Source organism: Cladosporium halotolerans, assembly GCF_011745625.1.
Source record: "Cladosporium halotolerans strain TM138-S3 chromosome Unknown Sca22, whole genome shotgun sequence".
NCBI lineage: Eukaryota > Fungi > Ascomycota > Dothideomycetes > Cladosporiales > Cladosporiaceae > Cladosporium > Cladosporium halotolerans.
The window spans coordinates 203000-220033 of NW_027191473.1; the positions used below are offsets into that span (position 1 = coordinate 203000).

Genomic DNA, 17034 nt, shown 5'->3' on the forward strand with positions numbered 1-17034 from the left:
TCCTTCACAATACTCTCTACAGAGCCGCCTCCCCCTCCATCCCACCTCCCTCTCCCTCCTTCACACTATCCCTCCCCGCCCCCAAGAAATTCTTCTTATGCGCCCTTCCCCTTCTACTAACGACCTTCAGCGTAGGCGGCTGCGCCGTCGCCTCTTCTGCACCCCCGTTCCCGTCCCCGGCTTCGTCGTCGCCGAACAGGAAACCCCTGTTGCGGCGCTGGTCGTCGAAGAAAGAGGAGGACGGGGAAGGGGAGGCTTTGCGCGTGCTGGTTGCAGTCGAGGGGGCGCTGGTGTCGTTGGTGGTGGAGTCGCTGCTGCCGAGCATCCAGGAGTAGGAGCTTTCGGACAGAGAGGGACGGGGGGTGGGCGGCGAGGGTGGAGGTTGGGTTTGGTGTTCTGGGGATGGGCTTGAGGGCGCTTGGTTGACGGTGATGTTTGGAGGGTTGGAGGGCTGGGCTGAGGGGGTGGACTCGAGGGCGAAGGGGTCGTCGTCATCGTCGTCGTCGTCGAAGGTGGACGGGTCGGCGAGCTTTTCGTGGTTGGCCTGGGGCTGGGAGGAAGGATGAGGATTGTCGTCGGGAGCTGGAATGTTGGGCGATTGAGATGCTGATGCTACGGCTTGTTTGTCATCCGTCGCAGCCTTTTCAGGCGCTGAACTCCTAGGAGCCTCAGATTGAGAGCTCTCCAGGCTTGCGCTGTTATCTGTTTCCTCAGCGGGTAACGGCAAGCTTGAATCTCCAAGGTAGACCTGCACAAACTGCACTTTGGCGATGGCCACGCTGAGCTTCTCAAGCGAGGAGCTCGGCTCTTGGGATGCCTTGCTATTTTGCGGATCGTCCTCTGCAGCTACCTTCTGATAATCCCAAAGATCGGCGACAGCAGCGTCGAGCAGTTTGCCCAACTGCGCGTTCCTCGCCTCTAGCTCCTTGACTTTGTGTAGGACGGAACCGTACGCAGTCCGTGGCCCCCGATTCCGCGAGGATGGGGTTGGAGCGTTGCTGATCTCCTGCGCCTTGCGGTGAACCTCGTCCACAGCATTGCGTACAGCCTTGCCAATGTTGAACTGCTCGCTGCGGGTTTGTATGTTCTTCGCCGCGGACTGGAAAATGGACTCTATGTTGCGAGCTTGCTTTGGCCGACTCTCTGGTGATAAGCCGGCACGACCCAATGCAGCTTTAGCTGCACTCACTCCGGAGAAAGCTGTGATATTGCGTTGCAGAGCTGGGGGCGTTGCAGGACGGTCGCCAGGTTGCAGAGGCCTGTCGGTGTATTTGAGTACCAGATACCCTCCGCCCTCTGTGTGCATATGCTCTCGTAGATAAAGGGCGTCTAACGCAAGGGTCTGAGGCGCAAAATCTTTGGGTAGTGGTGGGTATCTCAGAAGTAATGTCAGAGCACCATTGTAGTCAGACTCCATTAGCTCCCACCGTATCCGTAGCAGCATTGCCAGACATATGTGATCCACCACCTCCAATGAGGAGTCGTTGGCAAAGATGACATCCCACATGGTCAATATATCGTCGAACGGGAATTCACGTCCAAAGAGCAGTCGGATCCATCGCATGAGGAAGACTTGAGGCATGATGTCAAGCCTCTCCATATGATTGGCAAGATCCGGGTCAACCTTAGGTAGGAGCTCGAACACGATTCGTTTGCTCCGTGACACCATTGGGTTCTCTGCAGCAGCATGCGTCGTCTGTTCGTAGAAGTTCTTTGCGTTCTGCATGACCTGGCCAAAGAGCGCGAAGGCGTCGTGCTCGATATGGTCTGCGTCGTATACTGTCCGGATCACGGCATCCTCTCCCATTGCCTTGCTACTTTGCCCCAAATCTAAAGCATCTCTTTCCACAACCCAAAGCATAGGCGCCAGCAGCTCATGCATTCCTTGTCGGTAGCCCAAGTCTGGGTTCAGCTTGCAGAACACGAAGAGTATGTCCAACAGCATTCGCTGCGTATCTGGCTGGCGGAAATAGAGGTTCTCGGGTATGCAGCGGTCGACGTCTTGCTGGATCTCGGCGCGGAGTTCTTCGTCTTGACGGAGGGACGGCCATGACGACTTGTATCACATCTTAGCTATCGGTCAGACCACGCCGAGAGAGAGGCAACGTCGGAACGCGGGCTTACGTCTGTCTCTTCGCTGAGCGGATCGGCATGTTCATCTGGGTTCTCGAGGTGCTGCAGGAAGTGCAGGCGAAGCGAGTTGTACGCGGAACGTGAGGATTGGAGGGTGCGTGGCCATGATGCGATGTCGACGTTGTCGAAGAGCAGGAAGGCTTTCCAGCAGGCGGAGCGCAGGCCGTTGTTGGGTGCTGAAAGGTGGCCGTCGAGGCGGACGGCTTCTTTGAGTTCGGCGAGAGATGGATATTGCTTGAGCTCTTCCCAGCTTTGTTTCGCGTCGGCAAGGCTTCTCATGGTTGGAGTGAGTGTTCTCGCCGACACTGCGTACAGCGCTCGTATGGTGGGGTTATGGTGGTGGAGGTCAAGCAAGGTGGAGGTGCCCTACTGTAGAGTTTGGCTAGGGTCGGCATTCAGCTGGCCGAGTCGGCATCAATGAATCCGAAGCCACGAGGGTGAGACTTGAAGGCGTTCAACCGTCTGACGTCGACGTTTGAGGTTGGCTGCAAACACCTGTCGCGAGTCTCTATTAGTGGTAATCTGAGTACGGCTCATCGCGATGGGCTGGCCATACCAGTTCGTCGACCTCACGGACGCCCAAAAACACCAACGCCGAACGCTGCTCGATACGTACGGCTTGATCGCACAAGCCTCTGCCGGCGTGATACTCCTCGCGATACAACTTGTATTCCTTGTTCAATGGATCAGTCAGAAGCGAAATGAGAGGAATGGCACTGATGTGCCTAGCTCGCCGCACGTCAAACACTCGCACAAAAATCAATCTGGCCAGCGGTCAATCGGGTATTGGTGGCGACGCTTTTCGTGGTGGGCTGGTGAACCCTGCACTATCTTCAACAATCATCTCGGCACTCAAGGCCAGGTGACTGCTGCTACGCTATGGACGTTTTGGCTACTGGGGCTGTGCTTTGCAGAGACCGGCAAAGGTGCGTATCATTACTGTTGGCAGCGTTCAAGCAGCAGCTTACACAACTTGTCGCAGATTATCTCCATCTCACGAAACGATTCGGCATCGTCGGCGCTTCGCAATTACCCTTTCAATACCTGTTGGTCTGGAAGTCTTCGTGGTCGCCAATTCAAGTCCTCACTCGAGCATCACACGAAACCCTCAATGCTTATCACCAGCTGCTAGGACGTGTCGTCACGTATTTGGTGATCCTTCATGCAGCTTTCTACCTCAACTTCTACGTGCAGAACAATCTGCTGGCAAGCAAGCTCAAAGAAGCATACGTTTTGTGCGGTGTCGTAGCAGTCGTGGCTTTCGTCGCCATCGGTACGACGGCTCTTGGCCCAGTCAGAAAATGGAGCTATCGTGTCTTCTACGCAACACACGTTGCCCTTGCTACTGCCCTGCTCCCAGTTCTATTCTTTCACGTCAGCCACATCCGGATATACTTGTACGAGACGTTTGCAGTCTACGTGCTGAATGTCACGGTTCGTTGGGTGCTTTCTAGAGAGCTTCGCGGAAGCATCAGGTCTGTGCCGGACACTTCTCTTGTGGAGATAACGATCCCGATGGACTCTTCGAAGGCGTCCAGGCAATTAGCGGAAATCTCGGTACCCGGACAGCACGCTTACATCTCGCTGGGACGGAAGTCGCTCCTGCGAGTGTTTCGCAGCAACCCGTTCACCGTCGCCTCTCTACCAGGCGTTGACAAAACTATCAAATTCGTCGCTCGAGTGGCAGACGGGAACACGAGGAGACTTCTCGCGAGTGCCGAAGGTGCTTCTGCAGATACCAAGACCCAGCTCACCCTCGAAGGTCCATATGGGCTTAACACGCATGAGGACCGTTTGATGCAGTACGATCGTGTGCTTTTCGTTGCTGGTGGCGTCGGCGCGACGTTCATTGTTCCTCTCTACAGACAACTACTCGCGGATCTCAGCCCGAGTAAGGGCAGCTATAGACGGCAGAAGATCAGCTGCGTGTGGATCGCAAGGTCCAAAGCTGAGGTCACCTGGGCGATACCCAAAGATCAGCGAGAGAAAGACGGCTTCACGGAGCGTCTGAAGATCTGCCATACTGGCCTTGGCGCTGCTGGCAGTGAGGCTGCTTTCGATCAAGAAGACAATGGAGATGTTGCTGTCGGAGAGACTGAAGACGCGATTGAACTTGAAGAGCAGAAGCAGTTGCTATCTGGAAATGACATTGCACCCACCGGACGCAGCGACTTACCACTGCACACGGGCCGTCCAGATCTACGTCGACTGGTCGAGCAGACTTTCTCGCACGGCAGCCAGGAGAAAATCGCTATCATCGTGTGCGGACCGAACTCTCTAAGTCAGAGTCTGCGCCGAGAAGTCACACCGTGGGTCAAGCGAGGCAGGGAAGTGTGGTTCCATGACGAAGGATTCAGCCTTTAGAGAACGCGACAATCAATTCCATTAGACTGCTGATCAATACTGTCAACAGAAATAGCAGCGCAGTCCGCCTACTTTCCCTCGCCCTCCTTCAACTCCTTACCCATCTTCGCGACCCACTCCCCATAATCCTCCACATCCCTCCCCAGCACCGCCCTCAGCAACCGATACTCATCCTCCTCCAGCCCAAATCCCTCATCAAGCCAAACCTTACACAACAGCGCCACATCCCTCCCAATCGCCTTGCCCATCGCCCCAGGAACGAACTCCCACCACCCCCTCTCATACGCCTCCAACCCCTCCTCATCCCCCTTCGACATCCTCACCTCCCTGCCCAACGCCTTGCTCCAAATCTCCTCCGTCTCCCTGCCCGTCCACCTCCTCAACGTCCCAACATTCACCTTCGCCCCGCCCAGCTTCTCTCCCCCATCCTCAATAACCTTCGCAACAACAGCCGCAATATCCCGCGCGCTGACCCTACTAACCCCCCTCTCGCCCAGCGGCTCCGGCAACAACCCCTCCTTCACCAACAACTCCGGCGTCCTTAGATCATTCTCGAAGAACAGCGTCGGTCCCACAACAGTCCACTTAAACGGCAACTCCGCGTACCGCAACCGCTGCTCGACCGCCACCTTGACAATAACCGTCGCCGTACCCGCCCTCTTCAACATCGCCGCCGCGCCCTCCGGACTCGTAAACTCGCCCGCGCACGACAAGTAAACCACATGCCTCACGCCCGCCCTCCCAAAAGCGTCCAGCGCGCCGAGCGTCGTGAACAGCTCGTCGGTCCCGCCGAGATTGAGGAAGGCGGCGTCGACGGCGTGCTCGCGGCAGAGGGACTCCAGCCAGGTGGGGTCGGAGACGGGGCCTTCGGTTATGGTGAGGCGGGGGAAGGACGCAGGAGGGTAGGTGGTTGCGAGGCGGGTGGCGGAGGAGGTGGGGAGGATGAGGCGGGTGGATTCGGGGGTGGTCGAGAGGAGGTGCGGGATGAGGAGGCGGCCGATCGTGCCGCTGGCGGAGGTGAGGAGGATGGATTTTGGGGACATGGTGAAGGTTTGTGTGTGTTTTTTTTGGGGGTGTGTTGTTGGATTGTTGGGTTGGTGTGTTGCTTTGAATTGCTGGATTGTGTTCTTGTGAGGGCCTGGAGAGCTGGTGTTGATGTTGGGAAACGATGGTGAAGTGATGGGATGGAGCTGCTTCTTTATACTAGAGGTTTGGTTTGCATTATTCTGTTATTCTTCTGCCTAAAGGTACTCTCATGATGCCAAGTACGTTCGCGCGAATGCGGTTCTTGGGCGTAAGCCTGGAGGTGGATGGTCGCCTGATGTCCAAGCAAGTTTGACTAAGCAGCTGTATAGCTCGGTGACCGCGGCTTGCGCTCTGGGGACGTCAAGCTTACAACTCCCGCAGCAATGCTTCAGAAGCTTCGAGGCAAATTGTGGGTGTGTTGGAACAGTTTGGACGCGCAGTATGTGAATTACTCGGCGTGATTGGTAATTGTGCATCACGGCTGCACATAACAATCGGGCATGTTTGCAGCAAATGCCTCAAACTTGGCGCAAGCTGAAAGCTGAGAGTTCCAAGGTTCAATGGATGAGGACACTTGTTCTCAAGATAGCTCCCGATTATCAGAAGACAAACGGTACCATCCTCCACCTGCCTCTGAGAGATTCCTTGCCAAATTTTTGCCTGTACCAATCATACGTCCCATGCGCAGTAACGCCCAGATTGACAGCTACGAACAAAAGAGCGCATGATACCGTGCCGTTGAGCCATTGGCCCGATGGCGCGGCCATACCTGCCAACGAGAGATAGATGATACATTCAGCGAAGTAATGAGGCGTCAAAGTCAGGTGGAAAGCAGGGTGATTGGGTAGTTTGTAGTCGGTCTTTCCATCTTTGTTGTTGGCGCCGGTTGGTTTGAGAGAGGCGAGGTACGCGTGGCAATCGTGCTGGATGCCGGAAGCGAACATGAAGACGGCGAGCGTGACGAATGTGCGAAAGCTCGGTGTTTGAATCGATAAATCGATCAGCGTGAGCTTGTGCTTTTGCAGTGCCCGTGCGCCTTCGATCCAGATGGCGATGTTCAGGCCGACGTAGAAGGCTAGGCCGATAGCCCAATGGCCAACCCACATGGTGCTCTTTGAGGGACGCGAGAAGGCGTGGCATTCGTAGAGGCGACGGCATCCTTGGGCGAGCACGGCTATCCAGGTGATCACGACCTGGTTGAAGGTTATGGAAGAGCGCCAGGAATTGATAAGAGCAGCGAATTGCGTGGTGACGGGACCGGAGAGAACATAGTCGGCAGCGCAGATAAGGGAGCAACAGACTGAGACAGCATAGAAGGATATGAACCAGCTGTGAGGGACCTCCAGGGTCGCCAGCTGGTCCAAGGCGGTCTCGATAGCGTTGCCGGACTTGTGGGAGGCACGCTTCTCCTGCTCGGCTGAAGAGATATTCGAAGATGCGCGGGCACCGTAGGCGAGGAAGCGAGAGCGGAATGCCGGAGTAAAGAAAACAAGATAAACCTACCTTTTCGATCAGCCTGGGTTCAGGCGTGCAAATCTACAGATTGAATGCTCACGCCTCCTGCGGCTACTACGAAGGCCAGTCGGACGAGGTCCACGGCGTCCAGGTCAAGGTCCAGGTGGGACGGCAACATCTCACAGCATGTGGCGGAGAGTTCGTGACGTGCTTGCTGCTGCTGAGCGCCAGATGAAAAATCGATATATGCACGCGCCGGGGCCGAGGCAGGTTTATGAAGCACCCCGCAGTCTTGCCGTGTGCGGAAAGCGTGTCACAAGCGATATTGGGCGAGCTGCAGGGAGGTATCAGGCGGGCGAGGTGGTATAGATTGAGGGTGGTGGCATTGGTGGACGGCGAGGGGGAGCTGCAGCCAGCGAGTCCTGCAGGCCAGCGAGCATCAGGCGGGGCCGAAACACAAAACGCGGCCCGCCTGCTGTGTCTCGACCTCGAGCTGGCGTCAGCGACGATCAGCAGAGCACCGCGTTGCATCGCGAGTAACAGTCACACCAGCTGCCCTGCGCCGGCGCATACCGTAAGATCTCGCACATCAATTGCTCTGCGCCGAATGCGCAATAATCTCGTTCGTCACCACAGTCCGTTGCATGCCATGCGCTGCTAGCGCAACGCGCCAACCATCATGTCGTTCAGCCTGTCCTCGCTGCTCAACGCCGACGCGCAACAGCAGCAGCAACAGCAACACCAGGCGCAACAGGAAGGCCAGCGGTCTCCCACCAGCCTGCGCAAGGAATCGCCGCCCTCTAAAGCCCATCTCCAGTCCCCCGAGCAGCATCACGTCAGTCTCCCGCAATACACGCCTCCCCCGAACATCCACCGCACGAGCCCGCCGCAAGCGCAGGACGCTATCCATGCGCTAGCATCGCTCTCCGCCAGCACCGCGCCGCCTCCAACACAATGGAACGGCCACACAGCACCTCAGGGCGAGCGCCACGTGAGGCGGGAATCCATCGACAGGCGACCGAGTAGTTCGCACATTTCGCACATTGAGTTGCCTCCTCCTCCGCCGGCCGATGCGCACAGGAAAATGAGCTCGCCGACCCTCGACCAGTATCATGTGGCATCACGCTCGCCTGAGCAGAGGAAAGCCTCACTCGTCGCAGGCGATGCGACTTTCACGTTGCCGCCGATGCAGCATGTGACATCGCCGACACAGGATAAGGTGAGGCGGCCGTCACTTGTGAGCGAGCAGCTCTCGCCTGGCTCAAGACCGGCGACACATGAGTCTGGAGGCTCACTAGCACAGACTGAAAGAGAAGGCAAACCAAACATTGAAACCGAGCCTTCTGGATCCCATGCGCCAATCCCGTCAATCTCCGAACCTTCAAATGCCATAAAGGAAGACAACTGGGATCTGTCGCCCGCGCACATCAAGCAAGAGCCTCTCGCGACACCACAAGCTACCTCCCCAGTTGACGCCAGACGTCCGTCAGTACAGCTCAACGACATGGCACCATCCAGCTCAAAGACACTCAACTCGCTCAAGCGCGAAAATAGCACTAGACACCAGTCGCCGCTCAGGGAATCGTCTGTGCCAATGCCCTCCACCGAAGATGTCCTCGCCGAGTCCACTGTCCCGAAGAAGCGTCCTCTACCGAAGAAGAAGGGAACTGCGACTGTCACGAAGAAGGCACCGCCCGCGAAGAAGCGCAAGGTCGAATCTATCCGCTCTGATACACCCTCCTCTCGCGTATCCAAGCCCGGCCTGAAGACAGGCAGCGGTAAGGGCACACCGATCAACTCATCCCCCGCTCCGTCAAACCGCTCTGGCTCCATGGATCCCGATGACGAAGAAGAGGAGGAAGAGGAGGAAGGCACACCCGTCAGCGACGACCTCTACTGTCTCTGCAAAAGACCAGACACAGGCACATTCATGATTGGCTGCGACGGGACGTGCGACGACTGGTTCCACGGAAAATGCGTCGGCATTGAAGAGCGGGACAAAAACCTCATAGACAAGTACATGTGTCCGCGCTGCACAGACGCCGGCATCGGCAGAACAACATGGAAGCGCATGTGCCGTCGCTCAGGTTGCAGGCTGCCCGCGCGCGTGGGAAAGAACAAGACCGGCAAAGAGGGCAGCAAATACTGCTCGGATGAATGCGGCGTCGCTTTCTTCCGCCAGATGACCGCCAACACCCGCGGCCGCGAGGCCGCCGCAAAGAACCGCTCCACCCGCCACAGGCCCAGCCATCACGCGCCGGAATCCCACGCAGCAGCGCCCGACCAAGGCGCCCGCGGCGGCGTCCTCGCCCCCTCCGAAGTCCGCGCCCTCCTCGACTCCTCCCACTCCCTCACCGACTTCAAAAAACTCGGCGAAGGCGTCCTCAGCCCGCCCGCCACGCCCGACAGCAAGGCCAACGGCTCCTCGTCCGCCGCGCCCCAAAGCCAATTCACGGACCCCGAGCAGGCCGCCCTGGCTTCCATCGCGCGCGAAAAGAACGCCTCCCGCGCCCGCCACCAGCTGCTCAAAGACCGCCTGAAGTTCATCAACATGGCCAAGCAGGCCGCGGCCCGCGCCTGCACGGAAAAAGAGCTCAAGCCAAAAGACTACTGCGGCTTCGACCCTCGGCTGGAGTGGAGCGAGGAGCGCTTCGCGTCGTGGCGCGCGAGCGCGGCGGGCGTAAGGGCTTTCGAGCTCGAGACACTGGCCGTCGAGGGCGCGGACGAGATGGCGGATGTGGAGCAGGGGGAGCAGGCGGGCGAGGTGTGCGATAGGAAGAAGTGCGCGCGGCATCACGATTGGCAGAAGTTGGCGACGGATGACGCGCGGTTTGAGATGGGGGATAATGGGGACCGGATGAGGGCGCTGGATCGTGAGGAGCGGGAGATCCGTGAGAGGGCGGCTATGAGGGCTAGGGCGGGTGGGGAGTTGCAGGGCGAGGGGAGTGTGGAGGTGCATGGGTTGGGGATTCAGGTCGATGGTGGTAGTGGAGAAACGGTGAAGGGAGCTGTAGATGCAGAGGTGCCGGTGCCGGAGAGCGTTGTGCCTGCCGTGCCTTTGAGTGAGGTTATGCAGGTTGATGCATCGGCTTGATGGGCGTGATGAATGTGGTCTGCTGGCGGCTACCTTACGACGAAAGCGCTTGAAAAAGTCAAAGATCTACTGATAGGCACGATTGAAGCATTCCAAATATCCATATAGTCAGCTCTCACGTAATGAGACCTTACAATGCGCCCATCCGAACGTTTCTCACGATTGCTGAAAGGTCGCTTGCCTGTCGCTCGCAACCCGCTTGCACCAGCATCCACCGTGGCGATTGGTCCGGCTGCTTCCGGCGCTAGCTGCGGGCTTTGTGAGACTCGAGATTCATGTCCGGGGAATATCTGTTTCGACTACAGAGGTGGCCGGCAGGGAAGGATGACAGTTCATGTATTGCTGCGGATGATAGTCCGAAAGGCAGGATCAAGGTCGACCGTATCCCTGAAGAGAAGCAAAGCTCCATCAACAGGATAGGCACGAATACTAAAAAGGAGAAGAAAAGTCCAAGAAATAAGCATCTGAAATTCATGTTTGCGTTTATCTTTTTCTCTCCCTTTCCTGATTGAATGCTCCATCGATCCGATGGAAAGTTCTCGCCGGGAAAGGCCCAACGCATCTCTCCTGCCCTAAAAGCCCGAAGCCTTGACTATAATGGTTCACCCCACCAACAACGTGACAACCATCCTCCAGGCCATGCGGACATCTGATCCGCGTGAATTACAAGCTCTCCAACGTAATCACGTCAAACTATCCCTTCTAGTAGGGCCAGGCGGCAAGACTCTACGCGCAGCCAGACGACCCTTCGGCTGCCTGCGGCCGGCGTGTAGCATGTGGACGTCCTAAGTCTCCATGACATCGCCGGCGGCCTCCGAGCCGGTGCCCTTGGCGGCGGTCGAGGCGAAGAAGCGCACGTCGACGTCCTCGTCCTGCATGAGCTTCTCGAGGGGCGGCAGGATGTCGCTCTGGATCAGCTGCTGGCCCTTGGGCGAGCCCTCGGCAGAACCGGCGCGGCCTTCCTTCTCAAGCTGCGCCAGGGTAGTCGTGCTGTCGTCGGGGATGCGGCGGAGGATGTCAACCAGGACAGCGTAGGACTTGGCGACGTTGAAGCGGATGTTAGGAATGGGGTCGCTGACGAGTTGCTGGAGAATGGGGAGGACGGAGCGGGCGAGGACTGGGAGGGAGAGCGCCGGGGCAAGAGTCTGGTTACAAAGTTAGCAAAGTCGCTGGAAGTCTGTTTCTTGAGGTGTAGACTTACCGATACTGCGAAACAGGTCGTCATTCTGTAGAGGTAGTTGGGGTGCTCGGCCATGGCAGCAACCTTGGGCACAATAGCTTCGCTAGCCCACTCGACGCCAAAGACCTCTGTGAGCTTCTTCAGGTTCTGAGTGCTGGCCTCACGGATGCTGAAGACGGTGTCGCCAAGCCAGGACATGCACAGGTTGCTGAGCTTCTCATCGAAGAACTTGACGCCGAGCTGGCTGGCAAGTAGCGGCACGTACTGGATAATGGCCAGGCGTACACGCCACTGCTTATCTTCGGCCAACTGAACGATCGCAGGGAGGAGAGACTGGGAGAGCAGATCAATGCCGATGACGTCGTTGACTTGCTCAAGCTTTGAGATGATGTTGAGGCGGACATCCGGGAATTCATCCTTGAGCATCTGCAGGAACATGGGAAGCAGGTGCTCGGTTGTCTCCCGCTTGCCAAGAATAGGAGCGAGGCCGCTGATCTGAGTGCCGAATGCGGCGCGAACGTGTTGCGAGGAGTCGGTGACCAGCTCCTCAACGGCAGGCATGATGTCTTGAAGGAGGGCTTGGCGGTCGACCAATTGGCAGAAACCTACTCTTGTTAGTGTCAATCCCCCGACCAAGGATCACGGTGAACTCACCAGGAATCTGTCCTGAGATAGCAGTTCTAACCTCAGCCTCAGTATCTTTCAGCAGCTTCACGAAAGCCGGGACAAGGTCTCGCGCAACCACTTCGTCGTCCACAGCCTTTGCGATCTTCTCAAAGCGATCTGCCACCATGTACCGCACCCTCCAGCTCTTGTCCTCGAACAGACTCCTCAGCGCCTGCAAGAGCACGCCGTGGCTGCTCTGCTGCTCCTTAGGTACACCCTCGGCGATCGCGATCAGGACTTCCACAGTGAGCAATCGGACGCTATCCTGATCGTCGCCAGCAAGATGCTGGAAAAGCGGAATCATATCGTCGATGACGATTGACGCGGGCATGCTCTTGACGAACTTTGCGAGGTTGTTCGCTGCTTGTCTCCTGACCATCGGGGTCTCATCGTGGACGAGCTGGGAGTAATGTTGCCTCAGCTGCTCCTGATATTGCGGGCTGGCGTGCTGGTAAGGTGTGTTGTACAGGCCGGTGGCCGAGATCTTCGACGTGAACCAGTCGGCCTTCGAGAGGCGGAATGTGAGGGGGATAAAGTGCTCTTCGACTTGCTTCTGGCTGAGCTGCTCGCAGATCTTGTTGAGAGACTCGACGGCCTGGTGTTGTCAGCAAGTTGCACCGTATTGCCTGCAAGAATGGTTCGCTAACCTTGTCACGGACTAGGGGCTCCTCGATGGTTGCGAGGTTCTCCAGGGGGGAAAGAAGGCAGTGGCCGTAGTCGGGACCGCCCACGTATTCAACGAAGCCACCAAGCTCGTCGCTGAGTGCGGTGAGAACCTCATCTTCATCCTCTACAGACTCTATAGGAAGAGTTAGTACAAGTCACAACCTGTGTCGATTTGGAAATGCGCACCATCCAAGAAGGGTATCAGCTCCTCGCGAGTCCGCTCCGGGCCAAGTGCGAGAGCAATGGTAGAGAGTCTGCGGATAGCGTTCAGGCGGAGGAGGACATCGTCGTGCTACATCCGCATGTCAGTCTCGAAACTATCCTATGACGGCACCGCGCACCGCGCCTGCCATTTCTTTCTTGTATCTTCGTACCTTCAACTCATCGATGAGAACGGCGATCGGGTACAGCTCGTCGCCTTGGTCTTGTCCCTCCATGATGTGTATGGATCACGTGCGGTTGTGCGATGGGCAAAGGAGTGGATGGCCGTGGTACAGGACTTGCGGGGTCTGTCCTGCTTTCACAGCCTGCGCGGGCGAGAAGCGGCGGCGAGGGAGAGGTCGACGACTAGTCTCTTGACTGAGAGAGGTATCTGTGGTCAGGCAGCGGTCTTAGCTAGGTGCTCTTGCTGCAGGTGGACGGAGTGAACGATTCAGAGTGCCGGCATCGGGGTTGAGGGTCGGTGAGCTCTGGAGAGCGGGAGGCACATGCGCGCACGTCTGGGGCGGCGCTGCAGGTGATGCGATGCGCAGACTCACCAGGGAGGGGTGGTGGAGCGGCGTACAGTGTCGGGCGGTGTGATGGTGGGTGCGTGAGCAGTAGGGCGGTGGTATGCGGGCTTTGGTGGGTGTAGTCGTGTTATTGCGTCGTCTGCTCGCTGGAGCTTGCGGGCCTGGTGGGATGGGGGGCGTGCGCAGAGTCTCCGGCAGGTGTGGCGCTGACGCCACGCTTGCTGCCCTCCAGAATTTTGATATGACTCCATACGAAAAGGGCCCTAGCGACATTGGCCGGCGGACCTGAATATCGGGAAATTCAACGCAAACACCAACGCCAAAAGGGCACATTTAGATATCACACCTTGGCCAGGATCTCGAGGACACCGCCAGGATGCCGACCATTTCCGTGGACAAAGCCGCCCTTTACAAGGCCCTGGGCAAGGAATACACCCGCGAGGAGTTCGACGAGCTGTGCTTCGAGTTCGGCATTGAGCTTGACGATGACACTACCGGAATCGAGGAGCCTGCGCAGCTCAAAATCGAAATTCCGGCCAACCGATACGACATGCTTTGCTTCGAGGGAATCGCCATGAACCTGAACGTCTTCCTTGGCAGGCAAGAAGTGCCGCAGTACAAGCTTAAGGCTCCCGCGGATGGAAAACTCCTGGAGGTGACGGTCAAGCCTGAGACTCAGCAAGTGAGACAATACTTCTCATGTGCCATTCTCAGAGGCATTAAATTCGACGAGGCCAAGTACGCAAGCTTCATCTCATTGCAGGACAAGCTGCACCAGAACCTGGCGAGACAGAGGAGTCTGGTCGCCATTGGCACACATGATCTTTCGACACTCAAAGGACCATTCACATACGAGGCTCTGCCGCCCGATCAAATCAAGTTTGCGCCACTCAACCAGACAAAGGAGATGAACGCTACCGAGATGATGGAGTTCTACGAGGTGAGTGGCAAAGGTCTCATATTCAAGCTAGCCATATTTACTAACGCCTTCGCAGAAAGATCTTCAGCTGAGGAAGTACCTACCGATCATTCGTGACAAGCCCGTTTACCCTATCATCTACGACGCCAACCGCACAGTTCTGTCCATGCCGCCCATCATCAACAGCAACCACTCCAAGATCACCCTCAACACTACTGATGTCTTTATTGATATCACTGCTACCGACAAGACCAAGCTGGAGATTGTCAGCCAAATCCTTGTCGCAATGTTTTCCCCCTACTGCAGCGAGCCTTACACCATCGAGCCCGTCCGCATCATCTCTCCCCACAACAACGAGACCCGCGAGTCACCTGACCTCAAGCCTCGCCCCAGTCAAGCGAGCGCCAAGTTCATCAACTCCGTCTGCGGCCTGGAGCTCTCTCGCGAGGAGATCTGCAGGATGCTCAGCAAGATGTGCTACACCGCCAAGCCTTCTGCCACAGACGCCGACAAACTAGACATTGACATCCCCATCACCCGTGCTGATGTCCTGCACCAAGCCGATATTATGGAGGATGTCGCTATCGGCTACGGCTTCAACAACCTTCCCCGGAACTTCCCCTCGATCTCTAGCACAGTTGCTGCCGCACTCCCAATCAACAAGCTTGCCGACATTGTCCGCAATGAATCCGCCATGGCCGGCTGGAGTGAGGTCATGCCTCTCATCCTGTGCTCACACGACGAGAACTACGCCTGGCTGAACAAGAAGGACGACGGCCTTGCTGTGCGTCTGCAGAACCCCAAAGCCCTCGAGTACCAAATCGTCCGCACATCACTTGTTCCCGGCCTTCTCAAGACCATCCGTGAGAACAGGCGCCATGCGGTCCCTATGAAGATCTTCGAGGTTTCGGACATTGGCGTGAAGGACGACAGCCTGGAGCGCAGAAGCAAGAACATTCGCCACTTCGCCGCCGCTTGGTACGGCAAGTCAAGTGGCTTCGAGCAGGTCCACGGTCTGCTCGACCGCATCATGCTAATGCTCAGATCTGCTTTTATCACCCGCGAGGAAGGCCTCAAGAACACTAAGCTCCAGGGTTACTTCATCGAGGAGCTCAACGGTATGTCAAAGCTTTTCCCACGACACTCTGTATGCACAACTGACATGAACTTCCCAGACCCCTCTTACCTCCCCGGACACGCCGCTGCCGTTTTCCTGCAGCTCTCTGGCCAGAAGCCCCAGCAAGTCGGCAGCTTCGGTGTGATGCACCCCACTGTGCTCAAGAACTTCGACCTGCCCTTCCCCACGTCTACCCTCGAGCTCAACTTGGAGTACTTCCTGTAGATCCCTCGCCTCCTGAAGGGTTGTGATTCCTACGGAAGCGTGAATTGGAGACGTGTGCCATGATATAGCATGATATAAAACCAGTACAATGAGAAGATGGTTGAGATGAATAATCATTGGATTGAGTTTGAGGGCATCGCCTCATCAGAATGCAAGATAGACACTCTTCCGACGTTGCCAATGCACCTGTTCGCCGCAGAAGCCGGCTGGGGTTCATTACTCCAACCATACGTGCTTCAGTGCATTTGACTTCTTGAACCCAGCATTGCGGGTGCGTGAGGACAGCATCCGCTGGGCCTCGTCGCATCGCGATTTCCTGCTGCAAAACCACCAACGCCGCGTCTTTGTGGTCACAAAGTTCTTTGTAGCGTCTGCAGTATGGATGGGAGAATTGCAATACACTCGAATCAGACAATGCCCAGACACATTAAATTGGCACAGCAACCTCACACTAGGCTGCTGGCGTTTACGGCGCCAGAATAGCGCCAGTGAACATGTCCTGTGCTACCAAGAGACGCTGTTTCCATCTGAGTTTCGAATGAGGACACTCCCTTGATTATCCATTTGACCAACGCTCGTTCTCTATTTGTTTCTTCCTACAAAGCCCTTGTTCCTGCGCTCCCAAAAATAATTGGCTTTCGCTATGAGGACAAGGCTAGCATCGCCCAAAAACTCAGCAGAAAACCCGTTCCCTATATCATGAAGGCCCCCGTTGCCTCTCACCGAGTTTCTCGATCACCCTTCTCAAAGAGCCAGGTCCCCAATTGAGCTGCTACCATAACGTATACACTCAAAAGGCCTCCAAACACGACCACAGACCAAAGAACACGCACCACCACCAACAACAACAACAACAAAATGGCCTTCTCAGCCACCATCCCCGCCTCTGTCCTCTCCGCGATCAACAGCCTCCACCTCGAAAGGGCTGAAAACCTCGAGGTCTACGCCTCCGCCTCCCCTCTCACGGCACAAGTCGCCCGCGAAGCAGCGGCCCTCGCGACGCAAATCAGCATTACGCCGGAGGCCACAGAAACATCATCTCCCGCGCTGAGCTCTCTCGCCGCCAAATCCGCCTCGCAAGCCGCGGCACTCATCTCCCGCTCCAAGAAGGCGCTCGTCAAAGCCTGGAGCACGCACTTGAGCCGCGGCAAAAAGACCACCGCGCGGATGTTCGCGGGCAACCCGATCCCGGCAATTGTCTGTGGGAGTGAAATCCTGTTTGATCCGAGGGAGGAGGTCGCGAAGCCGGCGCGGCCGTCGTTCATCGTGCACCGCGTGAGGTTCGAGGCGGATGGCGAGGAGAACGATCCGTACAGGCCGATGAGGGTGTTGGCGATTGCGCAGAAGTTGATGATGGAGAGGAGGGGGTGTCGGTGAGGTAGTGTGATGCTGGCTCTCGCGTCAGAGGGTGACTTGGGATGTTTTTGGCAAGCCTTGGAGTAGTGTCAGTTGCAGTTG

General features: G+C 57.0%; 9 protein-coding genes across 9 annotated transcripts; 4 read left to right on the top strand and 5 right to left on the bottom strand.

Moving 5' to 3' along the window:
- Window positions 1-16: 16 nt before the first annotated feature.
- On the bottom strand, window positions 17-2468 carry WHR41_06167 (uncharacterized protein; the record flags this gene model as incomplete). The annotated part of the gene is made up of 2 exons (XM_069374772.1): window positions 2125-2468; window positions 17-2056 (listed from the first exon to the last, which is right to left on the bottom strand). The coding sequence occupies exons 1-2, from the start codon at window positions 2410-2412 to the stop codon at window positions 17-19; spliced, it is 2328 nt and encodes a 775-aa protein (XP_069228128.1). The 5' UTR covers window positions 2413-2468.
- Window positions 2469-2601: 133 nt separating this feature from the next.
- Window positions 2602-4578, top strand: WHR41_06168 (uncharacterized protein). Its single transcript, XM_069374773.1, has 2 exons — window positions 2602-3059; window positions 3116-4578. Exons 1-2 carry the CDS (start codon window positions 2675-2677, stop codon window positions 4495-4497), a joined length of 1767 nt encoding a protein of 588 aa, XP_069228124.1. The 5' UTR covers window positions 2602-2674; the 3' UTR covers window positions 4498-4578.
- Window positions 4566-5540, bottom strand: WHR41_06169 (uncharacterized protein; the record flags this gene model as incomplete). The annotated part of the gene is made up of 1 exon (XM_069374774.1): window positions 4566-5540. One exon carries the CDS (start codon window positions 5538-5540, stop codon window positions 4566-4568), a length of 975 nt encoding a protein of 324 aa, XP_069228123.1.
- Window positions 5541-5764: 224 nt separating this feature from the next.
- On the bottom strand, window positions 5765-7365 carry WHR41_06170 (uncharacterized protein). The gene is made up of 2 exons (XM_069374775.1): window positions 7079-7365; window positions 5765-7022 (listed from the first exon to the last, which is right to left on the bottom strand). Exons 1-2 carry the CDS (start codon window positions 7154-7156, stop codon window positions 6123-6125), a joined length of 978 nt encoding a protein of 325 aa, XP_069228045.1. The 5' UTR covers window positions 7157-7365; the 3' UTR covers window positions 5765-6122.
- A 292-nt stretch (window positions 7366-7657) lies between these two features.
- Window positions 7658-10072, top strand: WHR41_06171 (uncharacterized protein; the record flags this gene model as incomplete). Its single annotated transcript, XM_069374776.1, has 1 exon — window positions 7658-10072. The coding sequence occupies one exon, from the start codon at window positions 7658-7660 to the stop codon at window positions 10070-10072; it is 2415 nt and encodes an 804-aa protein (XP_069228046.1).
- A 448-nt stretch (window positions 10073-10520) lies between these two features.
- WHR41_06172 (uncharacterized protein) lies at window positions 10521-13021 on the bottom strand (the record flags this gene model as incomplete). The annotated part of the gene is made up of 6 exons (XM_069374777.1): window positions 10521-11217; window positions 11274-11857; window positions 11907-12513; window positions 12566-12717; window positions 12771-12876; window positions 12959-13021. 6 exons carry the CDS (start codon window positions 13019-13021, stop codon window positions 10858-10860), a joined length of 1872 nt encoding a protein of 623 aa, XP_069228047.1. The 3' UTR covers window positions 10521-10857.
- Window positions 13022-13104: 83 nt separating this feature from the next.
- Window positions 13105-13588, bottom strand: WHR41_06173 (uncharacterized protein; the record flags this gene model as incomplete). The annotated part of the gene is made up of 2 exons (XM_069374778.1): window positions 13105-13176; window positions 13343-13588. The coding sequence occupies 2 exons, from the start codon at window positions 13586-13588 to the stop codon at window positions 13105-13107; spliced, it is 318 nt and encodes a 105-aa protein (XP_069228048.1).
- A 3-nt stretch (window positions 13589-13591) lies between these two features.
- WHR41_06174 (uncharacterized protein) lies at window positions 13592-15689 on the top strand. Its single transcript, XM_069374779.1, has 3 exons — window positions 13592-14255; window positions 14311-15352; window positions 15410-15689. The coding sequence occupies exons 1-3, from the start codon at window positions 13692-13694 to the stop codon at window positions 15574-15576; spliced, it is 1773 nt and encodes a 590-aa protein (XP_069228049.1). The 5' UTR covers window positions 13592-13691; the 3' UTR covers window positions 15577-15689.
- A 745-nt stretch (window positions 15690-16434) lies between these two features.
- On the top strand, window positions 16435-16953 carry WHR41_06175 (uncharacterized protein; the record flags this gene model as incomplete). Its single annotated transcript, XM_069374780.1, has 1 exon — window positions 16435-16953. The coding sequence occupies one exon, from the start codon at window positions 16435-16437 to the stop codon at window positions 16951-16953; it is 519 nt and encodes a 172-aa protein (XP_069228050.1).
- Between the last annotated feature and the right edge of the window lie 81 nt (window positions 16954-17034).

Excerpts from the sequence above, each read along its gene's own strand:
- WHR41_06168 (XM_069374773.1), top strand. The coding sequence starts at position 2,675 with ATGGGCTGGCCATACCAGTTCGTCGACCTCACGGACGCCCAAAAACAC. Across the intron at positions 3,060-3,115 it reads CTTTGCAGAGACCGGCAAAG|ATTATCTCCATCTCACGAAA; the intron begins GTGCGTATCATT and ends AACTTGTCGCAG.
- WHR41_06170 (XM_069374775.1), bottom strand. The coding sequence starts at position 7,156 with ATGTTGCCGTCCCACCTGGACCTTGACCTGGACGCCGTGGACCTCGTC. Across the intron at positions 7,023-7,078 it reads TCGTAGTAGCCGCAGGAGGC|GTTTATCTTGTTTTCTTTAC; the intron begins GTGAGCATTCAA and ends TCGAAAAGGTAG.
- WHR41_06174 (XM_069374779.1), top strand. The coding sequence starts at position 13,692 with ATGCCGACCATTTCCGTGGACAAAGCCGCCCTTTACAAGGCCCTGGGC. Across the intron at positions 14,256-14,310 it reads AGATGATGGAGTTCTACGAG|AAAGATCTTCAGCTGAGGAA; the intron begins GTGAGTGGCAAA and ends ACGCCTTCGCAG. Across the intron at positions 15,353-15,409 it reads CTTCATCGAGGAGCTCAACG|ACCCCTCTTACCTCCCCGGA; the intron begins GTATGTCAAAGC and ends TGAACTTCCCAG.